Source organism: Vicugna pacos, chromosome 8 (genome assembly GCF_048564905.1).
Source record: "Vicugna pacos chromosome 8, VicPac4, whole genome shotgun sequence".
Classification (NCBI taxonomy): domain Eukaryota; kingdom Metazoa; phylum Chordata; class Mammalia; order Artiodactyla; family Camelidae; genus Vicugna; species Vicugna pacos.
In genome coordinates, this window is record NC_132994.1 from 34,141,625 (window position 1) to 34,154,354 (window position 12,730).

General features: G+C 37.1%; 1 protein-coding gene across 7 annotated transcripts in view; it reads left to right on the plus strand.

The window, feature by feature from the left end:
* ARMC2 (armadillo repeat containing 2) overlaps positions 1–12,730 on the plus strand; it is a 95,124-nt gene that overhangs the window by 53,299 nt on the left and 29,095 nt on the right. For all 7 annotated transcript variants that reach the window (XM_072965679.1, XM_031680167.2, XM_072965680.1 and 4 more), the window contains 2 exons: positions 3,755–3,900; positions 8,068–8,167. In XM_072965679.1, coding sequence (XP_072821780.1) covers positions 3,755–3,900; positions 8,068–8,167 — 246 coding nt within the window. The remainder of the gene's footprint in view (positions 1–3,754; positions 3,901–8,067; positions 8,168–12,730) is intronic.

The following is a 12,730-nucleotide window of genomic DNA, read 5'->3' on the forward strand; positions in this document are numbered from 1 at the left end:
CAGAAAAAGCCACTTGTCTGTGCTCAGAGTATGCAGCCCCAGCCGCACCCGCAGTGAGATTGTGGGCTCACAGCCAGCCTCTCAAAATGGGGGGCCTTCCCTACTGCATCTGCCCAGTGACCTCCCCCAGATCTCCTCCCTCAGGGTTTAAGCTCTGGTTTACCCCCAGGCCTCTGCTAATCCCCGCCCTTAGTTGCCAGAGGCTTCTTAAAGGGGAAAAGCCTCCTTTTCCGTCTCCCTTGTCCCTTCATCTCCTTCTTCCTCCTTTTTTCCTTCTTTTCCCTCCTAATCCCCTCCTCCTTCCCTTCTCCTGTGTACCATCCAGCCAGCTTTTTATGAATGTATTTAGTGTCCTCTGGGTAGAAAGAGGAATAAGAAACCATTCATACCCCAGGGAAGCTCAAAGTAGGAGAGAGAGTGCTTGAAGCAAGTGGTTAGGAGTCTGTGATGGGTGCTGAATGGTCATGAACAGGACAGTCTGTTAAACTGGAAGAGGGAGCAATCAACCACTGAAAAGTCTTCACAGAGGAGAAGTGAGCCTGAGCTGGGTCCAGAAACATGAGCAGGGGACAGCCAGGTGGAGAAGAGGTGGAGGAGTGTGATGGAGGACATTCTAGGCAGGAGCACTGGACGAGGACGTTGTGTGTAGGGCAGAGCCTGAGAGATGACCCATGTTGGGGGGAGAAGGAGGAAGGGAGGTGAAGGAGATGAGCCCGGTGGGGTGAACTCTGCTTTAGCGAGTGAAGTGCCTTTATGATATGGATTTTCCCTGGTATGCCACCGGAAATCAGAGGAAGTCTTTGACTGGGGAAGGTTGGGCATTGGGATGCTCCATCTGGTAGCAGGGATGTTGTGGGGAGATGAACCCAAAAAGGGAGAGAATGTGGAAGGAGCCCATTCAAGAGGGCCGTAGGGTTTGGCGAGGAGATGAAGTGGGCTTAAATGGAACCAGCAGCCCTGGTGATGGGAAGAAGAGGTAGTGCAGGTGACCAGTCAGGTATGAAAAGGGAAGGGGAAGGGGGGCGAGGAGGCTAGGAAGGAGCTGCTGCCATGAATGAGATGAACAGGGAATACACTAGGGACCAGCCCCCTCCAGGAAGTCCGTTTTTGTTTCATATATTATTCTTTATACCTCTGCTCCTTTTAAATCAGCTTAAAATACATCTACCTCAGAGATATTGTGATTCAGCCATGGTTTTCTGATATCCTTTCTATTTATACTAGTGCTTCCTTTTAGGTAGGGATTCATCCGTTCCATCCACAGATGTTTATTGAGGACCCTTTGTGTGCCAGGCACTGGATCTGGGCCTGGGGGGCACAATGGTGAAAAGATAAAGTATGTACCCTCACTGAAGCTTCTGGTATAGAGGAGTAGACAGACAATAAAACATAATATTAAGTCACCTAAGGTAAGTAGTTTGTGGAGGGGTGTGTGGATGAGATGAAGTTTGAGGGATTGGTAAAATTTGGGCCATACTGGGCCTTGTAGACCACGGTCAGGAAACAGAATCCCAGGAGCAGTGGGCAAAGAGCCAGTAGGGCTTAGGGTGACAGAAAGCAGAAACACGGGATTCTGGAATATCTCTGAGGCCTGGGACTTGAGCAGCTGGATCGATGGTGGTGTCATACATTGAAGCACCACTATGTATTTTTCAAGTGCAGGGTATATGTTAATTCTGCCAGCATTACAGCTGACAAATTTGGAAACATTCGAGGTGGCATATCTCACTCAACTGCATGTACTCCACACTATGTGATATAGGCAGTAAATGGAGACGGATTTAAAATCAGGTGATGTGTCTTGTATAAATGTGTGCTTCCACTCTTGATTCAGGCCATTTGTAAAAGTTCTGTATTGGGGGAAAAAGAACCTTAAGCTGTCATAATTTTTTCTAAGGAGGGGAGAAAAAAACTAAGGTTGAAACAAGAAAATAAAAGCTCCCTAAGAAAACTATGGAACCTCCTGCTGACAGCATCCTGTGCCAGAGGTCAAGTGTGGGGAGCAAGAAGATGACAGCAGATTGAGGTGCCCACTCTGTGAAGCCTTGGGGACCAGGGAAGGGGAAGTGTTTCTGTGCACGATGGGTGAAATGGGGGTTGCTTGGTCTCCCACGGTCTCTGTCTGGTTCAGGCCAGGATTCGCAGGGGCATCTACGTTCTTTGGTGTTGGAGAAGGGAAGCTTTGAGTCATCCTTTGGACTGATACAAACCAGCAGTGCTCCAGTGCCTGGGCTGTCTCTGAAGAAGAACAGGTAGAGCCAGGGTCAGATGATGAGAATTTTCCATTTTATTGTGGTGATGGCCTGGAATGCCTAGAATGGTTTATTAGCTTTCACAGAAGGCCTATTCCTTAGGATAGGAGACTACATTGTAGATCCGCGGTCAAATGGAATGCCTGAATAGTTTGTTTCTCCTCCAATGTTTTGGATACCGAATCTTTCAGGGAAAAGTTTACTGAAGTGCTGCATAATTGAATTGACTACAAAAGACTGGCTCACATTTACTTGGAGCATTATTTTTATTTTCTCTGCTTTCAAAGTAGACAGTTATATTTTAACAAAATCCTTTTGTTGTGGTTGTTACAAAGAAAAACTAATCAAAGATACATGTCATCTTAATAACTGTTTGTAAAGTTTATTGATTATGGCTGTAATGATGCTTAATATTTACATAATGCTTTACAGTGTAGAAAAACATTGTTACCTTTTTTCTGCCTGATGCATACACCCCCAACTGGTGAGCAGGAATTATAACCCCCTTTTCACAGATGAGGAAAGGGGGAAGTCGAGGAATGAGTAAGCACGGAAGTCGCATAACTAGGATGAGATTTGACACTTGAAAATATCCATTATTCACTCTAGGCCAGTGATCTCTTCTGCATTTTGGGGGTGAAGACCCACAACAGAGTTGGGGCTAGGACCCACAAGTTTTGAGCTCCTGTTAGTTCACTGGCACTGGCAATGCCATCCATGCATCTCATCCCTTTGAATCCTAACAGCCCCAGGGTAGTTATCACCATCCCCACTTTACTGATGAGAAAAATGTGCTCTGGGAGCGTAACTAAGCTAAGCTGATGAGTGGTAGGGCTGGGGTTTGACTAACTCCTGAGCTAACCCCCTTAACCAGTAGTCTGCCTAAACCATCCCACGAGGAACACTCACCCTACATATTTAAAATGATTAGGTAACAGCAACTTTTATTTCATGAATTTGTTAAATTGTTCTCTTCTCCACTTTTAGACAAGGGTTAACGTACATAGCTTTTCTGAACTTTTTTTTTTTTTTTTTTTTTACAAAATAAGACAAATTTGTAAGACATCAGTCCTTTCCTCTTGGAAGAGAATATTCTTTGGATAAAACATTATTATTTGATGGTACTTATAAGAATATGGAAGAAGAAGTTTCTAATCTGTGGAACTGACCTGCCATGTCACAGGGTCAGTAGATGATCTCATGACTGCTGCTAAACCCAGATGATGATTTGTTTAACCCTGGGGTTTGGGTATATTAATTGCTTCTTAACACGAATATTTCATTCATTACTTTTGAACCAACGTAGACTTTCATTGCATTCATTTCTTGGTTTTCATGTTATACTGCTTGTGACTAGGCCCATGTTCTCTGATGGGAGATGCATAACGGGGCCTCGGTTTAGTTTCTGATGTAACTACACTTATGGTATGAATTGTGCTATGCTGATTAGTGTTGCTGTATTTTCAAATATTAAAAAATGGCACTAACATGGTTTTTCTCAGATGACTGCTACGCTGAGAAACTTGGTTGATTCACCACTGGCAAGAAGTAAGCTGCTAAGCATCAGTGCCCTTCCCCAGCTGTGCACGGTGATGGGGCAGTACACAGGTGACAAGGATGTCTGCACCAATATTGCCAGAATATTCAGGTAGGTAGACTAGGAAAACAAAGCAGCCTTCCAGAAATGTTAATGCTTAGATTTTGGGGTTATCTTTAATATTTGTTTGTGTGACTGGCAAGGATCCTGTTTTTGCTTTTTACCTCACCTAGAACAAAAGGTAAATCTAGTGGCCCAAGTTAAAAATAAGTGATTTAAACCAATGACTCCATTTCTTATGTATTTCTAATGTGAATCTAAACTCATTGATTGTAAGTTACTTTTACTAAAATTGTGAGTTGTGAGTTATCCTAGTATTTTTACAAAACAAGCAAATAAAACTTCCTCTCAGCTTGTTGGAGATAAAGAGATACACCACAAAACATGGCAAACTTACTGGTGCACTTGTAAACGATGCTTGAGGGTTTTAACTCAAAAAAAAAGGCCATTGCCTAGAAAGTCTGACCTGACTTAATTTGTAATCAAAGGTTATTTTATTTCAGTTGTTTGACAGAACTTTGGCTCACGCATTCCCTAGTCATGTTTCTACTTTACTCCAGAAGCAATGATCTCTGAAAACAGGTTGCCTCAAAGTTAGATGTAGCTATATTTCAGAACTGTCTTTTAATTATGCTTTTATATTTGTTTCCTCACTGCTCTTTGCCAGTGTTTTCACATAATGATCCCTCAAGAGACCTGGACCTTTCTTGAACGATAATATTGTAGTTGTTTAACAAAGTACAAAATTTCCTAAAGACTGAACTTGTAATTGACCCCAGCATGAGGATAGGAGTCCAGCTTTGATCTTTTAGCAATGCACTTTCCTGTCTGGGTACTTAATTACTCCCCTTTTGAAGCCCTGTAAAATCGTGAAGAGTTTCTTCCTGTGTACAGCGGCATGTAGAGATCCAATTTAATTTTTTCCCATGGGGATAGACAATTTTCCCAGCACATTTTATTGACTATGCCATCCTTTTTTTCACTAATTTTGAATGCCTAGTCAGTCAAACACAAGGTTCCATCTGCACGCAGGTCTGTTTCTAGGCATTCTGTTCAGTCCATCCTCAGACCAGTACCACATTGTTTTTACTATTATGGATTTTAATCTTGCTATAAGGTTAATCCATCATTTCTTTTCTCCTTTAAGATACAAATTCTTATTTTCTCTTCTTCATGAATTGGAGAATCAGGTAAAATCCATATAGGAACTTTGAATTTTTTTCATGGAACCACACTGAGTATGTAGAGCAGTTGGGATGGAGGTGGAGAGAACTGACATCTTTATGATGTCGAGACTTCCATCAGTAAACATTTTTTTGGGGGGGTAGGTAATTAGGTTTACTTATTTATTTTTAGAGGAGGTACTAGGGATTGAACACAGGACCTTGTGTATGCTAAGCATGCACTCTACCACTTGAGCTATACCCTCCCCCATCACAACATAAATAAATATTTGTGATGTCTTCTTATAAGAAAATTTTATAATTTTCTCCAAAAAGTTTTTGTACATCTTTTGTTGGATGTATTCCTTCATGGCTTTTGCTGCAATTATGAATGTAATCTTTAAAAAAATTCTAATGAATATTGCTTATGTATATGAGTAGTATGGATGTAGTTTGCTTGTTAGCTTATATCCAGGAAATCTTGATTAACATTAGGTCTAAAAGTTAGTCTGTAGAGTCTCTTGGATGTTATATGCAAATTATATGCAAAAGAGGACACTACTGTTTTTTTCCCACTATTACAACTCTTTGCCCCTGTCCCCTCCTTTTCCTTAGGTGCATTGCTTAGGATATCCAATACAAAGTTGTGAGAGTATTCAGCTGGCTGACTTCCTTCTGACTTTAAAGGAAGTATTTTGGGGGGTTTACCAGTTGAAATTAATATTTGTTATAGGTTTTTGTAGATGCCCTTTAACAGTTAAGGAACAATTTTCTCTCATTAATGGATTTTAAATTGCTTTGAATGCTTGCCCTAAGTCTATTTTGATTATGTGGATTTTCTTTGTTTAATTCATTATATTAATGTACTAGATTACGTTAATAGATTTTCTCATGTTAAACCATTATATATTGCTAGGTTTATTTAAATAATATTGTGTTTAGGATTTTTCACATGGTACGCGTTAGATTGACCTTGAAAGTATGTTTCCTTTCTCATATTGTCCTTGTCTGGCTTTAGTGTCAAGTTTATACTAGCCTCATAAAATGAGCTGGGATATATTCAAGCATGGTTCTCTTTTCTAGAAGAACTTCTGAAAATTAAACTTACCTGTTTCTTGAAAAGTTTGTAGAACATGTTTCAAAAACTGTTTTATCCTGGTGTATGTGTATGTGTATCTGCGTGTATGCATGCATGTGTGAATACTGTTGACTACTGAGTCACTTTCTTTAATGGCTTTATGTCTAGTCATATTTCCTGTTTCTATTTGAGTCAGTTTCCAGAAGTTATATTTTTATAGGAATTTTTCCATTTATTTAAGTTTTCAAACTAAAATCATTCCAGATATTCTCTTATTATCCTTTTAACCTCTGTTGCATCTTAATTGTGCCCCTTATGGTTATATTATTTATTTAACAAGCACTCATACAGTACCTACTATGTGCCAGGCAATGTTCTAAGCACTTTGCAAAAACTAATTCATTTACTCCTGATAACAACTTTAAAAGGTAGGTACTTTTATTATTATCTTCATTGTGCATATAAGAAGACTGAGGCATAGAGAAATTTGATAGTTTTCCCAGGGCCATTCAAACCAGGTAGAATTCATACATTTAACCACTATGTTATACTGCCTCTTCATTTTGATATTGATTTTCATTCCTTATTTTGATTGTTTATTATGTTTCTCTTTTTTTTCTTGATGATTCTTGCCAAAGGTTTGCCAATTTTATTAGTTTTTGCAAAGAACCAACAGATTTATTGATCCACTCTACTGTATGTTTATTTTCTGTTTTATTCCTTCTGTTCTTATCCTTAGTAATCCCCTTCTTCTACTCTTTCTTGATATATTTTTCTTCTGCTTTGGTTAGATATTCAGTTCCTTTCTCTTCAGCCTTCTTAAGGTTATAAATTTTCCTCTAACTACTGCTGCAGCTACATCTCACAAATTTTGATTTGTGGCATTTTTGTTATTATTCAGATATAAGTGTATTTTTATTTTTGTGTTTGACCCGTAAGTTTTATGTCCTGAAATCTCTAGAAGTTTGTTTTTCAAACAATGTATTTTTAATTGATTTCTTTTTTAACATGTTTATTCATTTTTATTTATTTATTTGCTTTCTAATTGAAGTATATATACTTCAATATATATAGAAGTATATATATTTCACTTATATATAATTTATATATAATTGATTTACAATGTGTTAATTTCTGCTGTATAGCATAGTGATTCATTTATATTATATATATGTTTCTTTTCATATTCTTTTTCATTATAGGCCATTACTGAATGAAGACACTGAATATAGTTCCCTGTGCTATATAGTAGGACCTTGTTGTTTATCTATTTTATATATAGTAGTTAGTATCTACTTTGACCAGAAAATGTGATCTGAGACACCAATTCTTTGAAAATTTCCTTAGACTTATTAATGGCCTGGTACATGATCAAGTTTTTAAAACATTAATGTTGTTTTACCTATTAATCTGTCACTTAATGAGAGATTTATGATCATCTATCAGTTTGATGTAGGTTTGTCAATACTGCCTTGTGGGTTTTGTTTGCTTGCTTAGTTTTGAAAATTTGAAGCTATTCTCAAGGCTTTTTGCCTTACGGTCTATTTTGCCCAATAATAATATACCACTACCACTAGTATATTCAAGCAGTTTAACATTTGCTTCTGATGGAGCTCCAGGAGATTGACTGGTTGGTGTCCAACCAGATTTTATGTAAATTTCTTAGCTCGTGTTTTCTGAACTACATGGGCAGTGTAAATTCACACCTTGTACATGTGTTAGAGGTTTCAGGTTTCTCTTGTTCAAAGGTCTCTAAAAAAATTTTTCCCCATGCTCCCATCCCCTGCCCTGCCAAGTCTAGAGCAGACCACAAGCCTCCATGAGGCTTCTCTGGACTGGTGTGTGGAGTACTTCTGGTCTCCTTTTCATGCATAGGGCAATGCTTTGAAGGTCTGCATTTAAAGTAACACTACGTATATTTGAGCTTTATAGAAAAACAAAGTTTATTTTTTGTTTTCCCATTTGATATTTCTGCAGCAAACTTACTTCTTATCATGACTGCTGTGTAGCCTTGGCCAACTATTCCAGATGTTACGCCTTGTTTTTGAATCTGATAAACAAATACCAGAAGAAGCAGGTCAGTTCTTCACACGTTTAATTCTTCAACGTGTCTTTCTTTGCACTGGTGTATGTGTGTAAGCCCAAGTTGAATGACTATGTTTTGAATGTTCAGGATTCTATTAGAAGCTTCCATTCAGTGTGTAACAGACTGTTTCCAGGAGGCAGAGAGTTCCGCACAGGAGTTGGGGAAGGAGTAGTTTGAGGCAGGAATGGGCTCAACAGGATGTCGATGCATTAGGAGGATTCATGATTTGGGGTAGAGGGTGGGTGGACTACTACAGTGTCGTTCCTTCCAGTGATCTGTAGACCCCTACATGAGAGTCACCTTTCGGTGGGGTGGGGTTACACTGATTATTTCTAAGGCCCAGCCCCAGCCTACTGAGCCAGATGGGTGCAGAGGGGCCTAGCCAAGAACTACAGGGACTTCTGATGCAAACTATAATTTGGGATCCGCTACACTGGGTATTCTCTGAAGATTCTTCCAGCCCTGAAATTCTCTTAACTTTTTGATACTGTTGCATTTAGAAGATGACATTTCTAGGTAAGTATTTAAAGGAAATAATTTGGTTTTAATGGATTGGACAAAACTGTGTAAAGCTGTTTAAAAAAGGAAAGAACTCACAAATGATTTCCCCTTAATAAAATTATAATACTTGATACACATGCTAATTTGTATTATAAGTTTTTGATTATTCACTAAATGCAGTCTAGTTTATTCACCTTTATAAATGATTCAAGTGACATCAACTCTTTAGTGGAGACAGTTATACATGAGGACAATATATATTCATTTCAATTGTGGTAAATTTTCAAAATCACACAGTAGGTTTCACCAGTTTAAAACCAAATAATTTATGTATATACTAAGACTATTTTAACATAAAGTTTTGTGTTTGTTTATATTTGCCATATCAAAACCACCTCAAAATGTGGTTTGCCACAAATAGCACTAAACTTATTTTTACCCAGCCAAATACTTCTGCTGAGAATGACCAAATTTGTCAGATTTTACACTATTATCAGTTATTTACTAAAAAGGTTACTAGTCTCTTTTGGTTATATAGATGATAAAGAAATTTCTGTGCTCATGTTATACCATTACTATACTTTAAAAATGATGAAACTTTGCTTAAAGTGTTAATAAGCTTCTATTTAACTTTAAAAAGCAGATTTACAAGTATGCACATGAGTTCCTGATTCTGAGTACTTGGAGCACAAATGCTTCCCCCTATGTATCTTCTATCTTCTCTAAATTATAGAATTTGAAAGACTTCAAAGTATAAGAATTTGCTATGTCAGGTGAACAATGAATTTGATTAATCTTCCTTAAAATATTCACAGTCTATTGTTAATTTCAGTGTCCACTGAGCATTTATTGATTTAGATTTTGGTACAATGTATTATCAGAACTCTAATATTTGGATAAGTGAAGTAACCCAATAGGAGCTTAGGCACTCCTATTCTTGGTTTTCTTTTTTAAGGAAAAAATTCAAATGGTAGAAAAGATAGTTTACTGTAACATTAAAAGAATCTTTTAGATATCATACTTAAAGAGAGATTTACTTATGGATTTTATTTTTTAGTTTTGTTTTATGGAATTATTTTATGGGTTTTCATTGTAATCTTATTTTACCATCATTGTTTCTTCTTTGCTTTGGGGTTTTGATCATGGATGACTTAGATGACAGTAAGTGGAGAAGACACCTTGGCCTTGCACTAGAATTTTTAAATGTGGGTAAAACATTTCTGTTTAACAGTTTGATTTCAGATTATGTCATAACCCGTAATTTTTTTTTTAAAAAGAAAGAAAACCCCCATCAGTTCAGTACTGACAAATAGCCCTGTTGTTTTACGGCATTTCTGGCAGGTAACTGTTAGTTTCTGATTTTAGCTTAGGTGATGGCTATGGCTAATACACAGTGAAAAGTCCTGGTATCTTGCTAACGTGAAATATTTGAGATGTCAGCATAGTTAAGGGTGTGCTTTTTCTGGTTCAAGGAACTAAAAGTTTAATTGGCATAAAATTTTAACACACTTCTTACTGAACTTCTTTCCACTTTGGGCCAATAGTTGTGTGTAAAGCAAAATTGATGTTTAAAAGCCACATTTTTCTCCATTAATTTATGTTATAATTTTAAGTTTCTATTGAAATTATTTTGGCCCAAAGAAGAGTAAAGAGCATCTTGCAAGCTAAGTACAGCAACATGTTGCTTTCAGAACCATCAAAGAAATGTGTAATTTATCCCCCAATCACCAAAATTATTTTAATCATTGTTGTGAAAATCATATTCAATTATATTACATATTTCCTTGTCTTCTCAGAAGAGGTTAAAAATAATTTAACCTCTTCTTGATGCCAAAGGCCAATATTGCCAGCATTAATTGTTACTCTAGAAGTTATTTGTCCCACAGTGGGAGCAGGAGCCTATTGATGAAGTTCTTTAAGTGTCTGTGTCTTCTTTTTGTAGATTTCCCTCTCTCCCTTTCTGTTGTTGTTAAGTTTGCCTTTGGTAATCCTTATCTGTCTTTTGCAATTATTTGCAATTAGGAGGGGGACCTCATAACCAAACTTGTTAAAGTAACACTTAAAAAAAATAACATTTAAAAAGTCTAAAATAAATTTGAATATGATAGGTTCTTAATGAGAAAGGCTTGAGGGACTCTTTGATGAAATTTCTCTTGTCCCTTCTCATCTTCAGAAGCCAATTCACATTTCAAGATGTAGCTCTTGTGTTCCCTTCTCTGTAAAGACTTCGAAGACCAGTCATTTTCTTCCTCAACAGTGCATCATTTTATTTTTATTTTTCAAATGTTTGTAGCAGCTTTATTTGTAATAGCCAAAAACTAGAAACAACCAAATTTGTCCTTCACTGGATGAATGGCTAAACAAACTATGGAATATCGACACTGTGGAATACTATTCAGCCATAAAAAAGAATGAACTATTGATACACACTGCAACCTAGATGAATCTTCAGAGAATTACACTGAGTGAAAAAAGCCAATCCCAAAAGGTTACACGCTGCATGCATCATTTCAAAGACTTTAACATAGCTAGTACACCCACCTAGTACAGCCAGAGCTAAAGACCCAAGTAGTATGTCACTGATCTTAACCATTTCACTATTATTAAGAAAAATTATCCAAAACTTAGAACTGGGGTGTGGGGTGGGAACCTAAATGTCCTGACAAGTTATATTGGGTCATTGTTTAACAGGCAGGGCTTAATTCTCAAGGAGAATGTATCTTTGTTTAAACTTGTTGTTTACTATTTGATTAGAACTCAGACACTATAAAGTTACATATTAATTTGTAGATTTTTTTCTGGTAGACAAGCTAACCTCAAAGTTATGGTTTATTACCCTTAAGCTATTAGCCAGGTGTGTATCCAACTAGTAATCTTATTCTAACATTCTTTTTTTTTCTAACATTTTTTATTGATTTATAATCATTTTACAATGTTGTGTCAAATTCCAGTGTTCAGCACAATTTTTCAGTCATTCATGGACATATACACACTCATTGTCACATTTTTTTCTCTGTGATTTATCATAACATTTTGTGTATATTTCCCTGTGCTATACAGTGTAATCTTGTTTATCTATTCTACAATTTTGAAATCCCAGTCTATCCCTTCCCACCCTCTACCCCCCTGGTAACCACAAGTCTGTATTCTCGGTCCATGAGTCTTTAGATTCCACATATGAGCGATCTCATATGGTATTTTTCTTTCTCTTTCTGGCTTACTTCTCTTAGAATGACATTCTCTAGGATCATCCATGTTGCTGCAAATGGCATTATGTTGTCTGTTTTTATGGCTGAGTAGTATTCCATTGTATAAATATACCACACCTTCTTTATCCAGTCACCTGTTGATGGACATTTAGGCTGTTTCCATGTTTTGGCTATTGTAAATAGTGCTGCTATGAACATTGGAGTGCAGGTGTCATCCTGAAGTAGATTTCCTTCTGGATACAAGCCCAGGAGTGGGATTCCTGGGTCATATGGTAAGTCTATTCCTAGTCTTTTGAGGAATCTCCACACTGTTTTCCGTAGTGGCTGCACCAAACTGCATTCCCACCAGCAGTGTAGGAGGGTTCCCCTTTCTCCACAGCCTCTCCAGCATTTGTCATTTTTGGATTTTTGAATGATGGCCATTCTGACTGGTGTGAGGTAACATTCTTTTTAATGCTTGTAAACACCCAGTTCTTTGATGGTTCTTGGAGCCAACTTTACCATTGTATTGGCTTCCCTTATTAATGAGATAAATAATATTTTATTATGTTAATTTTATATTTCTATGGGAGCCATGTTAACTTCTTACAAATTATACTTTGACTCTATACTATCTTTTACTTATGCATAAGAATGCAATGTTAGTTTTGAATCATCTTTGATTTTTTTATCATAAGAGAAATAGATACATGATTTGTATTTTCCTCACAACCAAAATATTTTAGAAGAGCACGGGAATTATTCAGGCAACAAGGAAGAATTTTATGTCCCAACTACTTCCTAAAATCATAAGCCAAAAGCTGTCAGGGATCCTTGTAAATATTTCTTTTGTGATTCTCCAAAT